Source organism: Arvicanthis niloticus, chromosome 2 (assembly GCF_011762505.2).
Source record: "Arvicanthis niloticus isolate mArvNil1 chromosome 2, mArvNil1.pat.X, whole genome shotgun sequence".
Classification (NCBI taxonomy): domain Eukaryota; kingdom Metazoa; phylum Chordata; class Mammalia; order Rodentia; family Muridae; genus Arvicanthis; species Arvicanthis niloticus.
The window spans coordinates 87,044,468-87,072,188 of NC_047659.1; the positions used below are offsets into that span (position 1 = coordinate 87,044,468).

At 38.1% G+C, this 27,721-nt stretch overlaps 1 protein-coding gene across 5 annotated transcripts in view; it reads left to right on the top strand.

Annotated features, from left to right (window-relative positions):
• Positions 1–27,721, top strand: part of Cdin1 (CDAN1 interacting nuclease 1) — a 190,339-nt gene that overhangs the window by 28,439 nt on the left and 134,179 nt on the right. For 3 of the 5 annotated variants that reach the window (XM_076929463.1, XM_076929464.1, XM_034496537.2), the window contains exons 2-4: positions 16,574–16,619; positions 17,504–17,568; positions 25,201–25,261. In XM_076929463.1, coding sequence (XP_076785578.1) covers positions 16,574–16,619; positions 17,504–17,568; positions 25,201–25,261 — 172 coding nt within the window. The remainder of the gene's footprint in view (positions 1–16,573; positions 16,620–17,503; positions 17,569–25,200; positions 25,262–27,721) is intronic. The other 2 variants (XM_076929465.1, XM_076929466.1) reach the window with 1 other exon arrangement.

Genomic DNA, 27,721 nt, shown 5'->3' on the forward strand with positions numbered 1-27,721 from the left:
TTAATGCTGTCATTTTGGAAATTCTCAGGTACCCTTTGGATTTTTATTCTAAAGGAAATGCTAAGGCAGTTGGGTTTTCAGTGTCTCAACTGAGTGTAATATTGGGTAGAAGGTTCTAAAGAAACCATCAATGTAGGGAAATGACAGTGCAGAAAATGCAGGAGAGGGCCATGAGCCCCTTCACTTCACGACTGGGAATGTGGACCTGGCTGTCTGTGGAGGACACAGCACAAGGTGAGCTGTAAGGAGCTAGCCACAGAACTTGAAATCCCAATATTGAGTTCTAGACATCCCAGTCTTAGACTCTGGTCGTATGCTGTATTGTCTGTCTTCATTTTCTAACCTGCTTATAGGACTATCAATGTGATTCATCTATACCCAATATTGCTATTAGAATATAAAGTATATAGAATTATAATTTATTGTTTTTATTTCTGAAAAAAATTACTACTTTTGTAATTTTTTTCTAGAAGGTCAGATTCTTGTTATCTCTTTGAAACCGTAAGAAGGGTAATACATGATGTAAAAGTTAAAGAAAGCTTTGATTGGCTGATTAAAGAAATTCAAGGTTTTGTTTTGTGTTTCACAGGCTTTTTTAATGGAAGTATTTGGTTAAGAATTCATGATGAAGTAACATCCTTTGTTGTGCTATATTTAGAGAGGCCATAAATTAGCCTTAGGGTGAAGATACTTTTTCCATTTTCAGTTGCCATAGTCCATTGAAATGTTAATAAAAGTGCTTAGACTTGTATGTGTATAAAACCTGAGAAGAACATGAGAAAGTCCATTGTTTATTTCTTCCATTGTGTGACACTTGCTTTTAATCTCTTATGATTGTGTTTATACTAAAAATGGACTTCCCTGTATGTTCCATGATGGAAAGAGTTGATATTCGAAGTATGTTTTCTTGCAGTTTTTTACTGTTACATATCAGATGAAGGTAGTTGGAACCCAGTTTTCCTCAGTAAAATGGTGTGGACTTGATGGAAGAGAGGATAGGTGATTAGACCTGCCTGCAAATCCTTCTCCTTCTCTGTTCTTTAAGTGGTATATATTAGGTTGGGGAAAAGCAAAACAGGCATTCCAGGATGGGGTCTAGGGTCACTGCAACCCAGCTGTGGCAAAAATTTCTATCCTAGGAGGAATGGTAGGGACAGCTTCTTAGCAATGACAGCTTTCTTCAGTAAAAGCTAGAGGGCATTTGTACATTTTTTCCTCAGTAGCCTATAAGCCTACTTTTAAATAAATGCATGAAAAACCCAAGGGAGGTTGCTCATGCCTGCAATCACAGCACTCCATCCAGTTTTAGAGGCAGAAGGATCACAGTCATTCTTCCATATACAGGAAGTTAAAGCCCAGCCTGGCATACATAAGGCCCTCTCTTAAAGCAACAAACTAACAACAGCTAAGCACCAAACTAAATCAGCCCATCAACAAACAAACAAAGAAAGAAATACAAGGGAGTTGACTGTAAATAGACTTGCCATGGAACACTAGAATATTTATCCAAAGCTACTAAGTAGTGTTCCTCCTGATCTCTGGCTCTCAGTCTTTCTGTCCCTTTTTCTGTGATGGCCTGTGAGCCAAGTAGAGTGGGTGTGATAAAGATGTCCCATTTGTAGCTCCACAATCCACAATCTCTTATCCTTTGCAGTTTGACTTGTGAGTTTTGACTACTATCCACTGGACAAAGAAACTCTGACAGCTGTACTAATCTATGGGTGTAAAGAATCTGGAGGCGGCTTGCCACTGTGTCTATTTAGCAAAATAATAGTAGCAGGTTCACTGTTCACCTGGGGCCAATAAGCTCAACCAAAGATTAATGGCTGGATTTCCCATTAGAAGTTAATGGTAAGACCTTCTGTTGCTGAAGGCACCACACACATTTGTCCCATGGAGAAATGTAGTCAGGACTGACAAGCAAGCTTTCTCCTGCTGAATATCTCTTATAGTGCTGGAAGGTGCCATTCAGGGGTGCTGGTGGTGGAAGGGGTCATCGGCAGTCTTATCCCGATGTGAATGTGTGAACTGCCATAATAATAGGCAAGATATGCCTATGGATGCAATACTGGCATGAATGTTATAGAGGTAACCAACCAATGGCTTTCTGGTTAGATTTAAACCTTTAAAAAAAAAAAAAGTTGCATCATCTCCGTTAGATCTTGAGGTCATGCGTGTGAGTTCTTGTTTACTTAAAACTGTAGTGTCAATGTAACTTTCTGTTTCTTCTAGTTCTAATTATTATGCAAGCTACATTTGTTTACATTAAATAGTTGCCTGTTACCTTTACTGAAGATAATTTCAGACCTGCCAAGTAGAACTTTTTTCTTTCCTATTCTATATTTTTGTTGTTCTGAGGATCAAACTTGGGTCCTTATACATGCAAGAATAGTTTTGTTTCTCTGAGCTGCCTCCATCTTTCAAGTGGTGAATTTGAATGGTGAAAATGTCTTTGTGTGTAGGATCTATCCCTTGAAAGTTACATTTGGGATGAGGAGTTGTAAGGCTTAGAACTCTAGTCAGGACTCTGGAGGATGCTGGATCTGGAGTCCTAAGGGAGCATTCGTGTGACCTGGCATTTTGGTAATGAAGTCTCTGAAACCTGTGTTCTGTTCCTTTAGAAACTATCACAAGCTTTCTATTCTTAGTAAATACTCTTTTGCTGAAACTGGATTGAGGAGATTTAAGGACTCCTTTGCAACTGCAGTCCTGTGATATATTGGTGTACTGGTTGTGGAAAGTGATTTGTCATTCGGAGGCAGTGATTAAGAGCTTAGAGCCCAAAGCCAAGCTGCTTGTTTACATTTTGGCTGTGCTCATTTGGATCAAATACTTGACTCCTTCTCCGTTTCTTAAATAATGGCACTGTTTTTATTATCACAGCGATGGCTAAGTGAACCCGAGCCTGGTTCCTAATAAGCCCTCCCCTTGTTACTATATTCATCATCAAAAACATCATGGCAGTATGTAGTTCCTGAGCAGACAGACATCTTTTATTGGTATTCAACAGAAATGGGGAAAAGTTAACATACAGGAATGGTCTAGCAAAGTTAACATTAAGCAACGTCTGTTTGTGTAGTACAGTCTTGATGACTGAACTTTGTATCTGCTTATCCTCTGGTGTCCTGAAGACATATGGGGAAGTAGGTAAAGCATTTCTAACAGTGTTAAAATGGATCTGTTGGAGTCAATATAAGTGCTGAGAGTACCTGCCAAGAGGATCTGATTGCGAATCAAGAATAAAAGGCTGTGGTATGATTTAAATTTTTGTTTCATAAGGAAAAGCCTTAATGCATCTGAAGACATTCCATTTATTGTTTTACCATTGCCAGCATTTATTATTAACATGCATGGTTGTAGAATAATTATAGTCTATATCATGGGGATGTTTTTAGAGAAGATTGAAAATCTGCACTTCTTTCAAGGTAATGTAGCAAGGAAAACAGGGCACCTGTTGAGGTTCCAGATGCTTCCCCTGACCTCCTAATAGTACTGTGGAGGCTTTAGAAGCCGTGCAAATTCTGAAAGGTGCTTTTATGTTAATTGCTGTATTTCCTTGCTAAATGAAAAGCATGAACATGGTTAATTGGGGTTGGATTTGGAAGGGAAATACTAAAAGAAATACTATAAGACTGTTATTACTATTATGTTAAAATAAAATTTATTTGAGATGAAAATAGTAAGATGATAACTGATTATATCTATATATTTAATAAATTATAACATCTATGAAAACCAGCCAAATTGTAATTATCAATTTTATATGATATCTTTGTAATCTATTAAATTTAGACAGATTAAGAGAGAAATATGCATACTGTACACAAAAAGAGCCAGGAAAAACTTAAGTGCTGGTCTTAGGGTTTCTATTGCTGCAGCAAAGTATCATGACCAGAAGGCAAGTTGGGGAGAAAAGGGTTTATTCAGCTTACACTTCCACCTTACTGTTTCTTCACCAACAAAAGTCAAGATGGGAACTCAAGCAGAACAGGAACTGGGAGGCAGGAGCTGATGCAGAGGCCTTGGAGGGGTGCTGCTTACTGGCTTGCTCCTCATGGCTTGCTCCTCATGGCTTGCTCAGCCTGCTTTCTTATAGAACTCAGGACCACCAGCCCAGGGGTCGCACTACCCAAAATGGGTTGTACCCTTCCCCATTGGTCACTAATTAAGAAAATGCCTCACAGCTGGATATCATAGAGGAGTTTTCTCAACTGAGGCTCCTTCCTCTTTCATGAATCTAGCTTGTGTCAAGTTGACATAAAGCTAGCCAGTACAAAGGCTTTAAGATACTTTAAACTTATTTTGTGAAGAGGTTGGAAAGAAACTTTTTTTACACATGGATTGACAAAGTTGTGGATACACAACTAAACTCACCTCTGAGGGTCTTTCCTTTATGAGAACAAAGTGGATTCAATGACTGCAATTCTTGAATTTCATTAATGGAGCAGTTCTTTTGAAAGGAAAGATGCACTTAAGATATCTGAAGTGTAAGCAAATCTGGGGGCTACTAGAGAATCAGATGAAAATGAGAGACATCATAGAATAGAAGCAGTTGGGTTCCTAAAACCCAGTGTAGGTAACAAAGAGAATGATGGCTCAAGGTGGTCCTCTGTGGATGTGCATCCTGAGTTAAACTTAAGAGACAGCCTAGTTCAGCTCTAGAACTTGAAGAATTAATTAGCTGGCTGAAAATTTGGCAGAGGCAGAGATTAATCACCCATCCTCAGAGTGTGGCCTATTGTGTAAGGCCATAGTTCATCATAGTCTTCTTAGTGAAATCCATTAGACTGAGTAGTTGAGATCATAGAAACTTGGTTTCTTACAAGTTCAGAGGCTGTGAATCTGAGGTTTGGGTGCAAGTGTGGTTCAGTTGTGGTGAGGGCCCTCTTCCAGACGTGTGCATGTCTCCCTTCTCCATGGCCTCTTCAGTGAGTATGTCTGGAGCTCCTCCTTCTTTTGTTTTGTTTTCTTATTTAGCCACCATTCCATCATGATTTCCTACCTTGTGACTTCCTTAAAGTCTGCTTATCTTTCAAGGGCCACATCTGAAGGTGCCATTACACTAGGATTATGGCTGCAACATGGGAACATCATGTCCACAGCACCTGTTAACCCTTTAGGGTGAGTTGAGGGTAGTCTGTGGGTGATTCTTTGGGATTATCTGTGGTCATGATTAGAATCCTGTTTCATTTTTATGCAAATGTTGCCATTAGTTTTTAACATTTTTCTTTTCTGTTTACGGTTATTCTTATTTATGTAAAAATCATAAATATGCATTTTAAAGCAGATTCCAGTAAGCCAAAAATATTCTCTAAAATCACCTTTAGTCCTTTTCTGTTCCCCTATGCCTAACAACGAGGAACTCTTGGTCTGCTTTCTGATCTGTGTGTATCTCCCCATCACAGAATACCATAATCCTGCCAAATTAGCCTTTTGAGTTTGGCTTCTTCTAATTACAGCCATACATTTGAGACTTATTCATGTAGTTGTATGCATTATTGCAGAGTACTAGTCTTTGTGTGAAGGCATAAGTTTGCTTATCCTTTCCCTGTGGGTGTCTTGTGCTGCTTTCAGTATATAAAAGTGTTACACAATTGTGTACAGGGCTGTGAAAGCCAGGAGTGTGTCAGACTGAATTGTTTTCAGAGTCACTCACACTTGGCTTTGATAAGATCTCAGGAGTTTGGGACTCGATAGATGTTGTGTTAATGCTACAGTGGATTGAGACTTAGTGGGACATTGGGCTGGGTGAATATATTTTGTATGTGGGACAGATATAAATCTCTGGATCAGGGGTAGATAATGGCAGGCTAAAAACCAGTTCTCTTAAACATGTGAGGTTTTAAACTATGGAACCTATAAATGTCATAGAGATTTGGGGGTCTTTACTAATGTAACTTAAGGGTTACATTAACTTAAGGGTTTTAGTGAGAAAGGAACATATCCTGAGCGATTGTTTAAGGTGGGCACTATGTGGAATGAATGTATCCTTGGAAATGGGAGACAGAGGGAGGTTTTCCATCCCACACATAGAAGACAGTGTGAAGCTGGAACAGAGATATCTGAAGATCTTTCTCATGAAAACCATCCTGACACAGCCACTCATTAAGGAATGCATGTAGTCACCAGTGGCTAAAAGAAACAGGGATTGGATTCTTGTCTAGAAAATCAATTTTGGACTAATGTTATTAACTTTAGACTTTTGGCCCCCTGAATTATAAGGATGAATTTCTATTAAGTTTGTGTTAATTTTTCAAGGCAGCCAAAAGAAACCAGTATTTGGCTATGGGATTTTGTTTGATTATATGTTTTGTCTTTGTTTTTTGCTCTTATATAAGATTAAAGCTGAAGGACTGGAAGTGTAGCTGAGTGGTAACAGGCTGACTTCTCACCAGAAGGCCCTGGGTTTCATTTCATATATGCATGTATACACATACTTAACATTATATATGCATACACACACAAACACACACACTGGTAAAAACAAAAATGCTGAGAAAGTAAAATTAAATCATTTGAGGGCATTTTAAAAGCAACTGTGTTTGGAAAACCAGTTGTAGTAGATGGGAATTTATTTATTTATTGATTGATTGATTGATTGATTGCACTGAATGGCAATGGTAATGTCTAAAACACTAACAAGGCTTTTGGTGCCATGCTTAGATTCAAGGCTTCTGCTTAAGGGAAGGTAAAGGGATGTGATACAGTACAAACATGGTAGTATTGGCTAGAAGTAGACACTGGTCTCATAAATGACATTCATAACATGAGTTACCTGCTGAATTTGCTGAACATTATTAGAGATGTGATTTTTATTACTAATAAAAGTTAGAAACTTGTTCTCTAGTACTTTTGTGTTCTCTAGTATCTTTGTGTTTTAAACCTATCCTTTGCAAATGCCTTTCTGAAGCCAAATTCATGTTAAGAACTAGATCAACTCTGTTTTACTTAACATTAGGCCACCAATCGTGAACTAAACTCAATTCAGTTTGTAGCTGTGAGAAGGAGGTGAGGGAGTAGGAACTTCCTATGTTATCAGACATGCTGGAATCATTTCCTGTGACTGTCTAGCTAAAGGCAGAAAGGCCCTTAAAAGAAAATCCAGTACTTGACAGGCTACGGATGTAGTTTAGTCAGTAGAGTGCTTGCCTAATATGCTCAAAGCCCCAAGGTTCATCCCAAGCATGGCACAAATTAGCACAGTGTTGCACACCTGTAACCTTGGCATTTAAGAAATAGAGGCAGGAGGATCAGGAGTTGATTGTCATCCTCTACATAGTGTGTTCAAGGCCTGGTCTACATGAGATCTCACCTCAAACACATGCACAAACCAAAAGAACAAACAACTCAAGTTTGAATTGGAATTGTGAATTGGACTAATTTCTTGCTTTATCTATCTATCTATCTATCTATCTATCTCTATCTATCTATATCTATATCTATATCTATATCTATATATATATACATATAACTCTTCTAAGTCAGCTATTTAGGTGAATATCTAGTTGGTTTTTTAAATTAAATATATGGTTTATTCTTATATTAGAAAAATAAGGTAACCTGGGGGATTCTGTGGTTTCTGAGTGATGTTGTGGTGTTTTATCTCTGAGGTCATTATGTTGTTGCAGAGAAAGTGGTACTATATAATCAGTGCTGGATGGTGGGAGCCATTTTCTACTTTCTCACCCTGTGGTCTGAATTATTTTATTTCCTAGAAGTCTTAACAAACAATTTAATGGCTCTGGTTATTTGCCTAGAACAGAACTTTTAAGTTTAGCCTACATGGAAGGACCAATTCCAGTGTGACTACTGGTCAGTATTAGGACTTAGGCACCATTTTCTGACAAACTGTAGTTAAACCTGGGACTAAGTGAGGCAGTGTGTGAGTTTGCAGGCACTCTGGGTTACATAGAGACACTTGGCTTCCAAACAGCACAAACCATCAGTATTGAAAAAAGAACTGCAACAAAATCTCACTCTCAGAGAAGAACCAGTAGAGTCATAGGATTTCAAGATGTAAATAAATTTTAAGGAAATGTTATTTACAGAATATGGAACAAAGACCACAAAATATTGCTATTTCTATTTAAAATTTCAACCCCTGAATAAAGGCAGTTTCCCTCATTGGTACTTTTAAAGAAATATATAACTCTTCTTTTTTCTTATGATGCTAGGGATGACATCCAGGAGCTCACATTAGGCAAGTGTCTTCCATTGCATAGTATTCTAGTGCCACCACAGCAGCTTCTGATGCTTTCTGCTTAGTGAGTGTTTGTGGGATACATAAAGTGTGCACCAGAAATTTATGAAGGTATTATTCTTAAGAACTAAAAACATTCCTAAATCAAGGAAAAATTATACATATCCTAGAAAAATACTGACTTGCACAATTGTGAGACCATATTACAGTTGTGTGTTGACATTGCGAGATGGAGATAATTCATATTATTGAAATTGCCATAGAGGAAAAAATAGTTTTGATCTTATAATCATTTTTCATCTTAATTTTTCTTGAGATACATACTATAAGCTTCACCATTCTAAAATAGCACACGAGTAAGTCAGGAGTTTGTAGTATATTCATGGAGTCAAGTAGTCCATACCACGACCTAATTTTAGAACATTTTTTTTCTACAAAGAAACATCATACTCATTAGTAAATACCCCATCTCCTGCAGACAGCTCTGGTGACCACTAATGCACTTTTGGTTGCTGTGGGTTTTCTTATTCTGAACAGTTTGTATAAATGGATCCAGTAGTAACTTGCCTGACCTTTGTGATCAGAGGTTTTTTGTTTGTTTGTTTGACTGTACAATATTTATAAGATTTACTGTGTTAGAGTATAGATAAGTGTTTAATTTTCTATTGGGATATTCTTATATAAGGAAATACTACATCTTAGGTATCTGTTATCAACTGATAGGCAGGCCTATGTGGTGTTTCTACCTGTGTCTATTATGGACAGTGCAGCCTTAAACACTGTGTATGGGTTTTTAGTGATGATGCAAGTTTTGTTCTTGGTGTATCTCAAAGGGTACTATTGCAGGGTCATGTTGTAAGTATGTGTTTAATGATTTTAATTTATTATTATTATTATTATTATTATTATCATTATTATTATTTGGGGGGTCGCATGTATGCATTAGTGCTATGGCACATAGACATTAGAGGAGTCATTTATTTCCTGATTTGTTTGTCTCCTTTGTGGGTTCTAGGGATCAACTCAAAGGCCAACAAAGTTTTCTAAAAAAAAAATCTGCACCATTTTTATTTGCTACCTGTGTGCAAAGGTTCTTGTTTCCCTACATCCTTGCCAACACTTGCTAATGTGTGTGCCTTTTCATTACAGTTGCTGCCGCCAGTGTGGGTTAGTCCTTTACAGTGGGGCTAGTTTGCTTTCTCCAATGCACTGCCTCTGGGTCTCCTGGGAGATGTGTCTATTCAAGCTCTTTGCCCACCCTAAAATTGAGTCCGTGTGTTTTTCTCCCATGTATTTTCAGTAAATATGGATGGGTAGCATAGTAGAAGTTCACTGGCTATGTTTTTCCTCATTCTAATATGAATATCTATTTTCATATAATGTGACTATTTATGACTTGTAGTATGAATTATTTTTTCCTATAGAATAGACTATTACAACAAATTTTCTGAGAAAGAGAATACAGTTTTTCACTGATTTATACCGTAGGAAAGGATTTTTTTTTTTTTATAAAACCATAAACCAGTGAATGACAGTGTATGATAAAAACCATACTTTTCCAAGGCACAAAATTATTTCCCCATAAAATCTATAATCATACTCAACATATAAAGGCCTACAAATCCTGAGATATCAATTTGAATATGTAGCTGTTTATCACATGAGTTGAGAACCTTCAGCACAGTGCCAGCTGAAAGCTCTAGTCATAGCTACGAGAAGAGGATTGAGTCATTAAGAAAGAGTTGCTTTTGATGGTGACAAATGCAAACTTGGAGGTTTGGGAACAGTTTTTGTTACAAGTTATGTTCTAGTGTCTTCTTCCTTGTTTGTATTTCCAAGTTAATTTGTGTACATTGACATATGTACATTATGATTACTGACATCATTGACCTGTACTGAAATTTCATCACATTCCCATATTCCTAGCTGACATGACATCATAAAGTATTATTTCATTAGGTTCCACATGTAATGCAGCTTAGGTTTTCTTTAACTCAGCTAATATAAAAGGATTCTTTGTGTGTTCTTGACCGAATTACTTCACCTTGAGGTCTTTAGCTTGTGTCCTTTTGTAAAGGGTCTTTTTGACTTTAATCTGAAAATGTCCCACCTCTATCCAGAAGTGGCTAGAGTTAGTAGTGACCGCATGTTATGTAAGATCCTCCTGTATCCTGTTGTTATCTTAGAGTAGAAGTTTTCTAAGAACATCAAAGAGGGATGAGTGTTGTGGACTTTAGAACAAGTTTGGTCATTTAGAGCAATGTGGCATTTCAGCTGGACAGGAGTTTGAAAGCTGAAGAGAGTTGTTAGAAGGAAGGCCAGGTGAAATGTGTCCTCAAGTGCCCACCTTGTAACAACTTGTAAGTTGGAGTATCATCCTGTTGGCAACAGACAATTACAAGGGGTTTTGAAACTGAGAGAGTATTATAAACAAAATGTCTGTGAAGAACATTGATGGTATTAGACACTGTGCCAGAAGCTGTGTGTGTAGGAGAAAAGGGAAGTAAATTGGGAAGCTACTCTGTCATATAAGAGTGGGCAGACATGGAGGCAGAGACAGGCGGATTTCTGAGTTCGAGGCCAGTCTGGTCTACCGAGTGAGTTCCAGGACAGCCAAGGCTATACAGAGAAAACCTGTCTCGAAAACAAACAAACAAACAAAAAAGAGTGGGCAGACATGAAACACACAACGCACGCACGCACCAACAAGATGTGGTGAGATGTCTCAGCCTGGGGGAAAGGCATACATTTGGAATGATCAAGGCATTTCTAGCTCATGTTTCTGCATTTATGAAACAAAAATATGAAGGAAATGGGGATTGAAAGTATGGTTGTAGGAAAGGAAGTGGATGGTCAGTTTGATTGAGAGATATCTGTGACCATATGGGAAAAAAATCTATATTAGTAAATATAATTAAGATCAGGATTGCTCTAACCAACAGCCCCTCCCCCATCCCTGTACATTTCTCTGTGTGTTTATATGTTTGGGAGCTGTGAAGTCGTTGTTGGGAGCACAGCAAGATGCACTTTCAGCTAGACTAACATGTCGGATGAAAGGGGGAAATGGCTCCAGAGAACTCTCAGGAAAACCCAGGAAAGAAGCAAAGAGCCAGTGAAAGAAAAGTAGGCGGAAGGCTAAATCAGATTCCAGAGGAAGAAAGATGTCCTCAGTGAAGAAGGGCAGTCAAAGGAGCAATGTGAGAGAGGTTTGGTAGGAGAATATTGTGTTGAGCTTAGCTTATGGGACATTTCCCCTGAGCTCATTTGTTAAACACCTGGTCCCTTGCTGGTGGCTACTTTAGAAGGCTTGGAAACCTCAAGAGATGGGACCTTGTTAGAGGCAGGAGGTCAGTAAGTTATGCCTGGTCTCCATCCCCTTCCCCTCTGCTTCTCGACTTGTGAAATGAAATACTTTCTTTCTACATGTACCTTGTGCTCTCTGTTCTATGCAAGCACAGGGGCCAAGCAACCACTGAGCAAACCTTCAGAAGCTTAGCCTAAGTCACTTCCGCCTTAAGGCTGTTTTCTTAGGTGCTTTGGTCAGAGCTACTCAAAAGTAAGGAAGCAGATGGCTTTTAGATTTCGTGATAAGGAGGAGTCTATGACTTCTGTGTCCTTCGAGGGGTGGAGGGGTGGAACGGAAGTCAGATTGCCTTGAGGTAGGTGAGGTAGAGGCTTAAGGGGATTTATGGAACCAAAGGCCTGTTAGAGCAAAGATGTCCTGTTGGGAAAGAAGTGGTAAACAGCCCGCCATGGCCCTGCTCCCTGTAATCCCAACAGTACTCAAGGGGTGTGGGGAGAGGGAGAGACTGAGAGAGAGACTTTGATTTTTAAAGGAAGAAGGTGAGGAATAGCCAGAGGAGAGGAAGAACTAGAAGAAAATTGAATTTTATCCAATAAGGGAAATAGTGTAGTATAAATATTGTTACACAAGGGCTGCCATCAGATCTCACTGTTCTGTTAACCTTTTTGTTCGTAATAAAATGACTACCATTTAATTCAAAACTTCTCATAGAGTAGTTTAATCTGATGAAAGATGTCATTGTAGGAAGAAAAGTTGAAATTTAAAAAGATGGCTGGTAAACATTTTCCATTAATTTATTATTTATATAATTTGTTAAGTTATCAGAGTTTCTTAGGAGAGAAATGACCAGGAGTCTACACTGGCTGGCATAATTAAGTACCCGTCACCCAGGCTTCTATTCTTTATCTGATTTATGTTATGGCTTGTTCTGAAAAGTTAATACTTAAATTTAATTAGGAAGGTAAGAGGTATAGATACTAAGACTGTAATTAATTGGAACATTTAGAATAGGAGGCTTTAGAGCGGAGAGAATCCTGGACATCGATTTATCTAACGACTCCTCAGTTCTTGCCTTGTGTTTGCCTACTTAGTTTCTTTATAAAATGTATCTCGAGATATAAATGTCTAGAGATAATATAATGAGACTTTTCATCTCCCTGTTTGCTTTAGATATTTTTATGTTTATAGAGAGGAAGCATTTTAGCACTCTCTGCATTACCTTTCCCCAGCAGATTTTCCAACAAAAGATGAACTATTATGAGTATGATTGAGGCCTGCTCTTTCTCCCACTCCCCTCATGTGAGGTAGCCATGGTTTAGCTGACTGCTACAGTCTTACCTTTCTTCTACTGCATCCAGTCCCTGAAAAATAAATGGTGATATTTTGTGGTTTTATACTTTGTATAGCTCATATAAAATGTAGATGAAGTTCTGTAACACAATAAAAACTTTAAAAAAATTGTTCATATTTATAATCTGCTAATGTAAGTTCTCTACTTTCTGGTCTTTAGAAAGTGTTAAGTATTCTTAGGAGCGTGTTCTTTCTTATTTGAAAATAAATGTGCCATGCTCTGCCTTAGGACTGGCACAATTGTCCTGCATTGTATAGTTTGTTAGGATTCTGTACAGTAGCTCAATTCAAGTCCCTTTAAATCTAATATCTAGCAAACAGTTTGGGTTTCTCCTGATTATCGAGTTTGCCATTGTTACTGCTCAGTTTTGCATGTTCCATCATTATTCCATATTTTCTAGATGTTACATACGTTACAAAGATATTAAATATTGAAGAAAACATTTTTAGGGGGCTACCCTTGAAATCCATAAATTGTAATTCAGTTACCCTTTGGTCAGATATAGTCTAGTCATGTCCCAAGCAGTACTTTTGATAGCATCATAGGACCATTGGACAGAGTTTAGAGGCAGCAAAGATTAGAGGAGCACTTATGGGCATCTCAAGCTTTGGGGTGGGACCATAAACACACAATACCACAAGAGTAAATGTGAAGTGAGAACAGTGAACTGCACCTGTGTTTAATGTGGATGAGTCACTTTCATAGGCATGTTACATGAGGAGCTAACCCACACACACAAAAATGCACACTGCATAAGACATTTCTTTTAATATTGACCAGTTATCAAGTTGGCAATACCAGCTTCTAGAACACATACTTGTCATGGTAAGCTAAAAGAAATCAAAGAAAGACCAGAAGGATCACCATTTCTTAGCTGGAAAAAATACTCTTTGTGTGGGTGCCCCTCGGGGTGCTGAAGGTATTGACCTAAGTGGTTACTTGGTTTTCTTCCATCGTTTAAAAAATATCAATTTGTTATGCTGCATACTTATTCCATGTGGTATTTCTTTGATTTATTCACAATACTGGTGTAGATAGATGTGACTACCTTTTATAAGGGAATATTAAAAAATATGTTTTGCCACTCAAAATTTTTAGATATTCCACTTGTGTATATACACAAATCCATTTTCTTTGGACACAGAATATGTTTTGCCACTCAAAATTTTTAGATATTCCACTTGTGTATATACACAAATCCATTTTCTTTGGACACAGAATATGTTTTGCCACTCAAAATTTTTAGATATTCCACTTGTGTATATACATAAATCCATTTTCTTTGGACACAGAATGAACATAGGCAGGTTGTAGACTGGATGACTGTCAACAGTGGGATCTAGATTTTATACAGAATGTGTTTTCTATAAGTGGGAAACTCTTCATTAAACGTTGTCTTATAAGATTAGCACCTTAGAAGTATTTTCACCATTTGTACATGAGATGTTAAGTTATGAAATAGAAGTAACATTTGAGTACAAGACACATGTACGGTCTCAGAAACAGCCCAGGCAGCAGTGGTAGATTTTTATTTCCCACCTTATCTGAAAGCCTAATTGTATATTTTAAATTAACATTTCTTCTTGCATTTCTTCATCCTTGAAATAAGACAAATAGCAGGTGAGGTTGGAAGGTAGCCAGTTAACCTTCAGGACTGGATACTAGACAGCCTGGACTTTACTTTTGTCATGGTGTGAATTCCATTCAGGAAACTGCTTGCAAAAAAAACTCGTTCCAACTTTGAAAATACTTCTGAGTGGAGACTCCACAGGCAGCGCTGCAGGAGGAGATGTAGTCACTGCCCACCCACTGCCCTCTAGAAGAGTAGTGCATAACTATTGCACTTATTCTGCCTACAGAGGGAATCCTCACAGCCTCCCTGGCCGTTTGTGAGATTGGTGGCCTGTGTGCCTGCCCAGACTTTACCTCCAGGACTTCTGAGCATCAGCACACTGTGGAAGGTTCAGGAAGAAGACCCTGGGTCAGTGCCTGAGGTTGCACCAAGGCTCTTTTTCTGATTTTTCTCATTTGCACTTGGTCAGGTTCTTTCTTCCTTGGTAAATTAACAAATACTAGAACAGAGGATTGACAGGCAATGCTATTTATTTAGTAGGATCATTTATTTTTCCAAAGCTATTGGACAAAACCAAAGCATTCTGGGAGCCAGTCTTCCTTATTGTAACATGAGTTGTGTTACACACACACATACAGAGAGAGAGAGAGAGAGAGAGAGAGAGAGAGAGAGAGAGAGAGAGAGAGAGAGAGAGAGAGTTTTTTTTTAAAAGATGGTTTCTAATTTTAAAAGGAAATTGAGAAAATTGACTAATAAATCTGTAATTGGCCTCAGTCATTTCTTGGTACTTTTTAACATATTGAAGTAGTTCTTTAATTATATATGCACTTTCCTTGGTGACCATTTATAGATCCCCTACTCCCAAGATGATTCCAGTCTGTCTGTCTGTCTCTTTCTGTTCCCCACCTCTCTTATGATAGAGTTTAACTCTGAAGCACAGGCTGGGCGGGTTCTTGCTATGTAGACCTGAAACTTGTGGCAATTATCTTGCCTCAGTTTCCAGAGTGCTGGGATTATAATAAAATTATTTTTCTATGTATTTGTATTGAATATGTATGAGTGTATGTCACACATGTGGAGGTCAGACAGTGTGAGTCCTAGGGATACTCAGCACCTTTATTCTAGAGCCATCTTGCCGGCTCTATGGTTTTTTCTTTAAAGCCTTCTCATATAATTTGGTTCTGGTGGGGAGGATCAGAAGCCAGACCCCATGATGGTTTCCAGAAGCTGCCAGCAATGATCATTTTTATTTTAAACTCTGAACTGGTGACACGCTTAGGTGGGTTCATTCATAAAAAAAAAAAAAAACAAAAAACGTTCACAGAGTGTTATCATACTGTGAACATCAAATTATTTAAATCGCAGTCTCTTCAGTTTGCATTTACTAGAAGACTATATCAAAAGTAGTGATTATCAAGATATGATAAGATGGATGTATTCACCAAAGGCAGTCAGAGGGAGCAGTGGATGCTGATGACATTTTAGAGGAACATTCCATCTTCAAAGGGGATAGTTGCAGAATTAAACTCTCTATTTGGAGAGAAGGTATTCCTAGTGTTTGGTGTTGTGACATCCTGGGTAAGGGTAACTGTACTCTCTGAGAGTGAGGCCTCTATAGACTGCCACTTCCTGATGCCTTCTCTTTTCAGAGCTTGCCAGTAGATGAGAATGTTCCATTACCCTCTGGGCTACATCTAGTTAAGACCAATGTTTTCCCCCATGAATCTGGGATAGACAACAAGATAAACTTAGGAATGCTGTCGATCTGTGAAGAATGTGCTCCTTACTGTTCCTAGGAGTAACTCATTTGCTTGTGGCAAGAGACCTTTTTCTTGTGGTCCTTTGTAGTGTAAAATCCCATTTTATCCTACAGGTATGATTCAGTCATCCTGAGGTTGCAGAGAATCCAAAAGATATGCTTCCTGCATCAGGACCGGCTCTTCCTCCCCAACTGCTCTTCCTCTCTCCTTGACCTCATGGCAGGAAGCCTTTGTGTGAGGTTCTCATCTGGAACAACTTCTCCACACTTGTTTTCGTGTTCTGTTGGATTACAGGGCAGCGGGCCTACCTTTGAAGGTCCTTTCTCTTTTATTTCTTTGCTGTGCACTCCAGTAATTAACTTTGTCCTTCTTTTATTTGTTCCAGTCAATCGCAGGCCACTCTGCTGAGCATCTTCTCCCAGGAGTACCAGGTTAGAAGTTTTCTCCTTTGTGAGGGTTGACAGGTGCCTAATTGAATGATGAATGTCCCTTTATTTCTTTGTAATTGAACTGCCAGCTCTCTGATTGGGTTGGAGGATGTTCTCCTTTCCACATCAAGCAGCGCCTGCGTCTCAGTGGAGGCCTGCCAAGCCTACCCATCCATCTGTCTAATAACATCTAGCCTTTGCTTATTTGGTGGACCTGTAATAAATTATGCTAAAGCATTATTATTCTGACAATAATAATTTCCCCGTGTTGCGTGGCTCCATGTGCTAAATGTTTGCTGACTTGCACTGTCAGTGCCGCTTCCCACTGCTGACAGAGATGATGATAAATGACCACTGCTGGAGTGGCAGAAGGCAAGAGAGGCAGAAAATGGAGTCATTTATCATGAGATGACAGGTGTCAGTCAAGTGGCAAGTCTCTATGGAATTACTTTTTGTAGTTTTCAAATAAGTTGTTTTTAAGCAATGTTCTTCCTGGTTAAATATGGCAATTGGGTTGTAAAGCCCGAGTGCAAAGGACTTAGATGGAATTGAATTGAGGGAAAATTAATACAAAGGTTGGAAGAGGGAACAAGTTTTTCCTTGCCCTCTGCAGCCCGAAGCAAACTTATTTAGATTCAATTACTATGACCCTGGTGGCTTTTACATATAGACTGTACTTGTGGTTCAGTCTGAAGACATCCCAGCCAGGCAGGAGATTAAAATGCATAGATGGGGCAGCAGGAAAAGAAATCCTGCCACCACCCAAATCCCCAAGCCATTACCCATTTGCCCCATGTGCTTGCCACTGGGATGAAGAAATATGTCTTTGCTGTTCTTGACTCTGATCTGTGACACAACATAAAGATGTTTTTTGTGTTTTGTTTCAGAAACATATTAAAAGAACACATGCCAAACATCACACTCCAGAAGCGATTGAAAGTTATTACCAGAGGTATGACCTGCCTGTCCCACTAGAGGGTATCACAGTACCTATTAATTGCTATAATTATTATGGATAAATTAGATCATTAAACTGCCTTTCTATACTGTATTAAGACTGTTACTTGAAACTTGTAGTGTATTTTATAATGAGTTTTTAAGTGCTTTATTTGGCATGTGTCAAGAATATGGTGATGGTGTCCATTTAGGTGTGTACACATGGCATGTATGAGATGAAGATACTGTTACTGAACCTGATTTAGCTACTTAATACTTTTTTAACTAAGCACACATCTTTTATGGATACATTTGTTCATGTATACATGTGCCCTACATGTATTTGTGGCAAGTTTTCAAACCAATTTTTTCAAACCAATTATATACTAAAATTTCATTATCATTCAGTTGTTGATGGACAACTGGGTTAGTTCATTTTCCTTGCTATAGTGAGTAAGGCAGCAATAAATACAGGGTTCAGATATCTCTGTGGTAGGTAGAGTTTCTGGGTTTAGGCCCAGGAGTGAAAGAGCTAGGGCAAATGGTAGTTCCATTTTAAATTTTTTGAGAAATCTCCTAACTGACTTGTATAATGGCCATATTAGTTTGTACCCCCACCAACAGAGGAGTACAGTTTCTTTTTTCTCCACATTTCTCCAACATTTGTTGTCAGATTTGTTGGTGAGAACCATTTTGACTGGATGAGGTGGTATCTGTTAGAAAGATCATTGAATTGTATAGATTTTGGGATCTGGGGTCTGTTTTTATTATTTGCAAGTTATTTTTAAATAATAAAGTTTATAAAATTTTAAAAAAGAATTGTGATTTATTGAAGCTATTGAAATTGGATTTTCTTTTAAAAAGTCATTGACTGTAGCACATGGTCAAAGATCTCTTTTGTTTTAAGTTAAAGAGACTAAAGATGTGCAGGATGAATGGATCACCTCCCCCCACCACACACACACATTTTATCTAGAATTCCTCTCTAAAGAAATCTTTGTAGATTTTGAGAAAAGTCATAACTAACTTCATAAAATTTACATTTATGTTCTACAGGACCTATAATAGTTCTACAAGACTTACAAACACTTTGACATCTAGATAATTTTAAAAAGTATTGATTTTTTTTTCTTTTTCTGCCAAAACATAATTGTTTGCTTTGAGACAGCATATCATTATACAGCTCAAGTTCATCTCTAACTTGGCAGTTCACCTTCTTCAGCTTATACTTACAGACCTGTACCTCCACATCTGTATAAAATGGAATATATATTTGTTTGTAAACTTAAAGACCTTTAATTTAATCATTTGAAAAACATTATATATATATATATTATTTGTATAACATATATTTATATATTATATAATTATATAATTATAGTATTTATATATAAATAAATATAAATATATATTTATATAATATTATGTAAATATATTATATAAATAAATATAAATATATATTTATATAATATTATGTAAATATATTATATAAATATATATAATATAAGTATATAATATATAATATATATCTGTATATATATATATATATATAACACACATATAGAGAGAGAGGGGGGAGATTGGGATATATATATACACATACATATATGCATATATCCCAAGTCTAGTGGCACAAGCTTATGATTTCAGCTTTGGGGAGGCTGAGGCATAAGCATCTCAGGTTCACAGACAGCCTCAATAACTTTGTGAGACCGTGTCTGGCAACATAAAAAAGTGTTTGGGTTGCAGTCTGGTGTAGGGTACTTGCTTAGCTTCGGCAAGGCCATGGGTTCGGTTTTTGGCACCAAGAAAGAAATGTGTACATAATTATTAATCTTTTTATTCTATTTATTTTTCTATTATCTGGATAGTTTTCCTTTTAAGACAAAGGAGTTTAAGTCAGAAGAGTTACTTAGTACAGAATGGCAGGTAATGAGTAGAGTGGGTGGTAACTGACATGTAGAAATAGATTCGCTTCTTTGCATTTTTTAAATACGAGAGTCTCAGTTATGGTGAGACATTAAAACATCTGAAATGAAACTAGAATGGAGGCTGTAACAGAGACTCAGGGGAAAGGCATCCTCACAGTACCCTGATCCACTGCCAGTCCCTCCCTTTGTGCTGTGGGGCCAACCATACCTTTATTTTTTAGGCAGACCCACCTTACCAGACTGTAATTGGGAATATACAGGCCAAATGTCCTGGCTTTTTTTTTTTTTTTTTTTTTTTTTAAGAAAAATTGGCTTTCAAAGGTTCTTGTTTGTTTTCTAGGTGGTTAGAATAAAGGCAACTTGTGTTTTATCCACACATATTTAAGTGGAAAAATGTTAATATCAACTTATTTAATTTTTTTTTCTTTATGAAGGTAATACCACCTGCTGTGAAAATTAAGCACCTTTGTGATGGCTTAGAAAGGAGTGAGTGACTGCCCATAACTGTGCCACTCAGAGATAACTACTGGTTAAAATTTCATCCCAGCCTTCTGACAACCCATTTTCACAAACGAGGTCATATTACATGTGTAACTATGAGTCCTGGATTTTATTATGAAAAAATGTATATGATATAATATTATTTTGTAAAAAGCCTTTTCTTTTATTAGTTGCCTTGCGTCACCATGTAAAGAACTGAATTTCCCAGATTATTCTTCTGAGGACCAAATGTTCCCAGTGTTCTGATATTGTAGATAATACTGTGTGTGGTAAGCATCTTGATGCCTGAGTCATTGCACTGGTTGATTTCTGTGTTTGTAATTACTGGTGCAAACAATACGAACATTTAGAAATTGATTATGTGTTGTTGAATTACTGTCTAGAAGTGTCTGAGTTATGTTTCTGCCAGCAGTGTGAGAACCCTGAATCCACATTCTGGCTAGCATTGAGATTATGTCAGGTGGGAATTCATAAATCAGGAGAGCAGTAGAAAGTGTGTTCCTGAGTTTTTGCATTGGTGGGGAAGTGTTCTCAGTTGGATATTTAAGGTTTTCATTTGAAAACAGTTCTCTATAGCTTTGGACTGTCCTATTTTATTTCCATACAAGAACATCCTTGGTGAAATTTATCTTGATTCTTACCCATTTACACATAGGGTTTTGAACACATGTAGTTGGACTGCTAGTTACTTTTCTCATTGGGTCAAGTTCCTCACATGTGTACCTCAGGAAGAAAAGATTTGTTTTGACCTGTGGTTTGTGAATATATTCTGTGGAGCAGAGGTCATGGCAGCACGGGGTGTGGCTGAGACCCCTCCCTTAGGGGCAGAGGAGGAAGCAGAGAACAGAGAATGCTGGTACTTGGCCAACTTCCAGCTTCCTCCTTTTATTGTCCACCCCCCAGCCCTTCCCTCCTCTGTTCCCTGTTGGAACCACCCTCACTACCATCTCACACTCCACTTGGGGCGATTCTAAAGCCAATCAGGCTGACAATGAATATTGATAGCCACAGATGGTCAGATCTGTAAGTTCCCATCAGTAGCAGGTTTGGAAATCCTATCTCCCATCTTCTAGCCATACTGATTCAGGAAACAGCTTTTGTAGCTGTACAGAATCGGATCAATTGAATTTTCTAAGATGTTGACACGGAGAAAAGAATTGTTGAGACCTGATATTGACAGTACATGATAAAGCTGGTTTCTGAACATTGATTTCACTGTGATGCTAATCCTGAGAGTCAGCTTGATTGGATTGACAAATGCCTGGGAAGAGAGTAAAACATACTTCTCAGTTTAAATAAAAGAAGGCCATTTCTGGATAGGAATAAGGAAAGAAGGAAGACCTGCCTTGCATGTGGGTAACACCGTTCAGTAGGTTATTTGGGGTGCGTCTATGGAGCCTACATCTTACCTTGGCCCCTTCTTGTCTGTTTCTAAACTAACATTAGGTGAGTAGCTTCTTTCTTGTCCCAAGCCCCTCTGCCAAGATTTGTTTCTCACCTCAGACCTGAGGGCAATGGAGCTGGACAGCCCTGCCCTGAAACCATGAGCCACAATAAATATTTCCTTCCTCAGGTTGGTTTTCTTGTCATGTAACAAAAAGCTGAAATGTCCTGTAGTACCATTTCCTGAACATACTGTCCTGATGGTAATGTCCATGCACATGTGAAAAAGATACAGTTCCTGCCTTCCACTAGTGTAGGGAGTGGAAGATACCTGTCCTTACATATGTGAATTTTAGTAAGGGAAGAGTCAGCATAGGTGTATTTGTAGAGCCCAGCACAGCTCTGTCAATTCTCCATGTGGGGTGTCCAGAGTAAGGGTAAATAGACCCATTTAGAAACAAGACTGGCCTTTATTGGCTTGTTGAGAGGGGGAGAACATTCCAAAAGGAGAGAAAACAGTTTGAGAGCTGTGGCTTTTTGTGTGTTTTATACTGGCGATGAAGCCTTTTGCATCCTGGGGACGAGATCTACTATAGAACTGTATCTCCAGCTCAACTGTTTTGTTTTTAAATAAGTCTGTAATGTCATAATCATAGATCTTCCAATTAGACACCTGTAAATAGCTCTTCACTAAGGGTCTTTTCTACATGTGGGATATATGTACATGTTTGTGTGTGTGTGTGTGTGTGTGTGTGTGTGTGTGTGTGTGTAGGCCAGAAGTTGATATCAGGGGTCTTCGCACATAGTGCTTCATCTATTTATTTATTTATTTACTTACTTACTTACTTATTTATCTCTTATTTGAGATATAGTCTTTGAGTAAATCAGGCGACAAATGGTTTAGCTATACTGACTGGCCCAAGGGTGCAGTTATTCCTTCTCCCTCCAGCACTGCGACTTCAGATGTGCGTCACTGTGCTGGCCTGGGTAGATTTCATCAGTGCCTTGAGGATGGTTTCCTTGTATGAGCTAGCTAGGAGCCTCTGTACTCACCACACTAGGAATTTGCTCTGATTGAATGCATGTAAACTGTGTGCGTTGAGATTACTGTTTGATGATCCTTCTGTTTTTTTAAACTTGGTAGAAGTTTCCACTGTGTATTATCAGTATAGTGACAGTATAGTGCATCTTTTATGAGAAACCATGCCATTTTGACTCAAAACATCAAGTTCCCTTTACAAGTTCCCTTTACAAGTAGTTTACCCGACAAAACAGATACCCGGGGTACTGCTTTTTTTCATTTTATCAAGAGTCAAGTGATACTTTTGAGTGGGTTTCCTAACCAGTTCACCTCATTTTCAATGTTATCATAACATCCATGATCCATTTATGACTTTTTAAAATTAATGTGTGAAGACTGTCCTATTTTTGTGATGATAGAGACAGAGATGTTTTATTCTGTTACTGCTTTAGAGCCCAGATGAAGGCCTAACCCAGAGCTCTCAACCGTATTTGAAGTATAGATGAATGCTAAGTATCAAATACTACAGCTACCTTGATAACGGTATGCTAGTAAATACTGGACTCAGAATTGGAGCTATTGGGAGTATGTGCTTCTCAGGGTTTCTTGGGGTGACACGGCCACACAGGTTGATTAGTTTATCCTCAGTGCACTGGAGATAGAAGCTCATGTTCCCAGGGCCTGTGTTCTTTAAATCACCATTGCCGTGTTTTGGATTCTTTATTTGTCTTTTGGGGCTGTTTTTATTTTTCCCTTTTTGCTTCTGAATCTGTCTTCAAACCTATACTTGCTTTTCTCCCACCCATGCTTCTGAAGGCCCTGTTGTCTCTCTCATTGGTTTCCGATGTAATACAGTCATAGTTAAGAAGGGACCCAGTGTGTAAAAAGTAGACTGCTTTGAATGATTTTGAAGCTGTAATAATTTCACTGCTTTCCCTATAGTTTATGTTGACTCTGCCTTGCTTATATTATTCTATAATACAGTATTTGCTGCTGGTAGTTAATCCCAGAAATAATTTACTATGTTTTTTTAATATCAACAAAGGACTTTAATTTATTCAATCAAATAAGACATTTTAGAGAAAATATCCTTACACGATTTTGCTAGGTTGTCTAATGTGACTTTAAGAGTTATTTAATTATTAATAAGAAAAAGTATATATGTATATACACTAGATAATTATCCATTATAAGCCAAGAATTGTGGTAGGTAAAGTAAATGGAATGAAATCTGTTTCCCAACCCTTTTAAGCCTGTCCCATTGCACTAGGAGATGAGTTGGAGACAGACAAGTAAAGTCATTCCTGTTCTGCTGTCTGTGACTCAGGAAACCTGTAGTCATCTGCTCTGTGGTCCTCCTGCTGACCTATTGTCAGAGCAGAAGTAAGAAGTAGCCTAAAGCTGGGTCACACTGCCTATCAGTCATCTCACTTCCTCTGATGATAGAAGCTTTACGTTATCTCACGTAGGTATCATAAGAAAGTTGAATAAATTTCAGTAAGAGAGAGAGAGAGAGAACCATAAATATACCTTTTAATTTAGCATGTTATTCAGTTATAAATCTCTTATTCTGAATTTTAAGATAATCTTTATGGTGGGCAGATCTATACATAAGAAGGCATCATATATGAAGAGTTCAGAGCTCTTCATCAGTTAGGGCACCCACTCAGTATGTTGGAATGTATCTCTTAGATAGGGGGTCTTCTGTAGTTCAGCAATACCTTATTCTGTGTTCTGCAATAGAGAACTTACTTCTCATTAGCATATGAAGGGCAGTTAACTTTACCCATGGATAGTGGGCTGAAGAACATGGTATTGGACCTGTGTGTCTGGAGTTAACACAAGTGAAGGATAAATGTAGCAGACAGTGTTGGAGTAGATAGTAGCCAAGTAGCGTGGATAGAAACTGAATTATGGCCAGATCTACTGGCTCAAGTCAGGCCTATTATTCAAGCTACTCAAGAGGCTAAGTCAGGAGGACCACAGATGCAAGACCAGCATGGGCCACCTAGGGAGTTCAAAGCCAGATTGCCAACTCAGTGAAACCATGTTTCAAATTCAAAAAAAGCAAAAAGAGATCTTGGATTAGAGCTCTGTGGTAGACCCCTTGCCTAACATGGGAATCCCTAGAACCAAGCACTAGTAGAACAATGGCAAAAAGATCCAGATTATAAGGAAAATCAAAGCACCTGGTAGGTGGTTACCGTGTAGCCTTGGGATTGAAAGTGGGCTTTCAGAGTTCTTAGAGGAGGTGGATGCCACCACCTTCAACTTTTGATGAAAACAAACTGCCCTGTCTTCCATGTCTGGGAAAGCTTGGGGTTTTATGCTTGTTTGCTTATTGAAGTGCGGTTTCATGGTATAGGCTGGGGTTATTACAGGAATCGAGGGTGAATGAGAGGGTGGATGTCTCTTGTTGCCTGTCAGTGTTGAAGGTCTCCCTGGCACAAGTGCCTATGTGCCTACATGCATGTTTAAACAGAGAGTCAGCTTGTCCCTTTTCTGTGTGATGGTTGTACAAGCATAGAATGCTGTGGGTGGGAGTTTAGAAACCACCTCTCTTCACTTACTTCTCAAAGTTAAGAAGCAGTGAGACTGGTGTGGCTATACCTCCTGCCTCCCCATCAGTGGCTGGCTTGAGTTCAGCTGTCCACTGTTCTTGCCCTTCACTGCTTCCCTGTGATGGTAGCAAGCTTTAACAGGTCTTGAGCTTGGCTGTTGCCCAGGAGAAACATGTGCACGCAGGGGACATTGACAAGTCTGTGCTGGCCTTTCCTTGTCACTGCATGACCACTTGCCTTTGTCTACCTAGGTACCTGAATGGCGTGGGGAAAAACGGAGCAGCCCCCGTGCTCTTGGAGCTAGCAAATGAGGTAATGTTATTGTTATGATTTTATTTAAACCTGAGCTAAACCTAAGGGGCCTATCTAGAGTAGTGTTACTCAGAATTGTAATTAACTTTAAAAAAAAGAGAGAGAGAGAGATTTTGAGGTGTGTTAGACATTTAAATTGCTCCCTGGTCCCTTTGTACTTTTAATAATTGGACAAAGAACTTCATGAATTAATAAATCAGTTGACATAATTAGTCTACTTCTTTTAAGGCAAATGTACAAACAGCTTCTTTGCTTCTTGTTTTGTGGAAAATTTTGACCAAACAGCTCCAAACATGCTCTTAGGTTTGGTTGCTGTAATTTAGCGTGAGAAATACCTATGTCAAGTGAGGGGATGTGTGCCAAGGAAACCTATGCTAACTATTATAAAAACGGAAGGAGAAATTTTATATTTGACATTGTATTATATACTTGATTCATTTTTCTATTTGTAAACTTTTATTATAATAAAGGATATAAGCCTATGGAAAAGCGTCTTCCCATAAAGAAACATAATATTCTTATTAACACCAAGTATAAAGTGATTTATGGAACTTATTTGTTACCTCTGATCTGCTCCTGTGTGGGGAAATAGCTAACAGCCTAACATTTTCAAAAGGAAACCCTGAAGATTTCTTGTGAATGAAGAAACTGCCGAAAGTTCACAATAGTTGCAGAGAGCCTACCAAAAAATAAAATATTTAATTCCTAAACTCTAAAATATTTATCCACTGTAATGAGAGCAATACAATATTGAGTCTGAGTTGGAATGGCTTATGCAAACCTCATAGGGATGGCATGAAATGCACACTGTTTCTGTGTTGTGTTATAATGGAAAACAGAGAGGCAAGGCAGAAAATGTGTGTTTGCATTAAAGATGACTCTGTGCTGTGAACATTAAGCGTTGCAGGAGCAGCAAGTTCTACATGCAGCATTAAGAAGGAAGAATGGCTTCTCTTGTCTGCACATTGCTGTAGTCAGCAGAAGAACAATTACCCATCAGTTAGTAGATAGTTTTAATAGTCTGGGAAAAATCATCACAGTCTGATAGGATAGTTAACACATAGGATGGATTTGCCTTTTCTTCCTAGCAAAACTTGTATTTTGTTTTGTTATTTCTAGAGCAGGGTGGGTGTTAAGATCTCCAGACATTTTGTTTGTTGTTGTTGTAAGTTGGTACTCTTAATGACTTGAGGTACCCCTCTATGAAAGAGAAGAGGGAGCTAGTAGAATTTTAGGTGCATCTGGGAAACCAGTGATGCAGTTATAGAGCTTGCTTACATTGATGCTGGAAGTTCTCTAAAGTAGCACTTTGTGTTCATTTGAATCCAATGTTTAAAAAAAGGTTTATTGTTACTTTTATGTGTTTGGATGTTTTGTCTGCTTGTACATCTCTGTACCTTCTTAGTGCCTAATATATATACCCATGCCAGGCCAGACAAGGGATGTTAAATTCCCTGAAACTGGAGGTATAGATGGTTATGAGCCACTATATGGGTTCTGGGAATTGAACCCAGGTCCTAGGGAAGAGTAGCCAGTGCTCTTAATCACCAAGCCAACTCTCTAATTGCTTATTTGAATTTTTAATGGATAGTTCTGTTGAACTTCGTTCATGGAACTGATCTCAGCTACTATCTTATAATTGTATGGGAAAAGCTAACCCATCACCATATATTTCCCCATATTAATATTTACTATTTACCATGAATATGTAGCAATATTTAGCCTCCCAAAAAAGAAATAGCTATTTAGAGATTTTTTTTCCCTTCATTTTTGGTGCCCAGTTAGAGCAGAGGAAACATTTTACATACGATTACTAATGCATTAGGGGAATTTGGAGATGGTGGTTACCAGATTATGGCTTCTAAACATCCAAGCTCCCATGTTTATGTGCTAGTTAATACTTAAAGGATGTACGCTTATATCTGGTGGCAATTGATGTGATGGTAATATTTTATGAGTCAATATATATTTAATCAGTGTAACTGTAAAAATTGATGAGAAATATGTAACTCGTACATTATACTGTACAGCAACTCTCCTCTAGACAAAATCACTTTGTTATTGTTGATTTGGGTAGGATAGGGATTTAGGTAGCCATCACTGATTTCATCAATGTCTTAATATTATTTTGTCCTGATCAAGCCTGGAAACTAACATTTTAGGAAACCTTTTTCTGTTAGTGATTGTATTCTCCGTCCTTCTGTTCTCTCCACACAAATATTTTCAAGTTAGATTTGAAGCACTATGAATTTTACTTACATGCTAAATTTTGACATGAAGCATGATGGCCCTATTTCAGAGAAAGATGGACACATGATTAATATGAAAATTAGAGAGATGCAGGTACCTGAACTAATAAGGTAGTCCTTATTCAGGCTGGAGTACCTTCAGTAATTTCACCATTTTTCATGTGTCAGCCCTGATGTGCGTTACTACGAATAAGCAGCTCCGTGGAAAGCA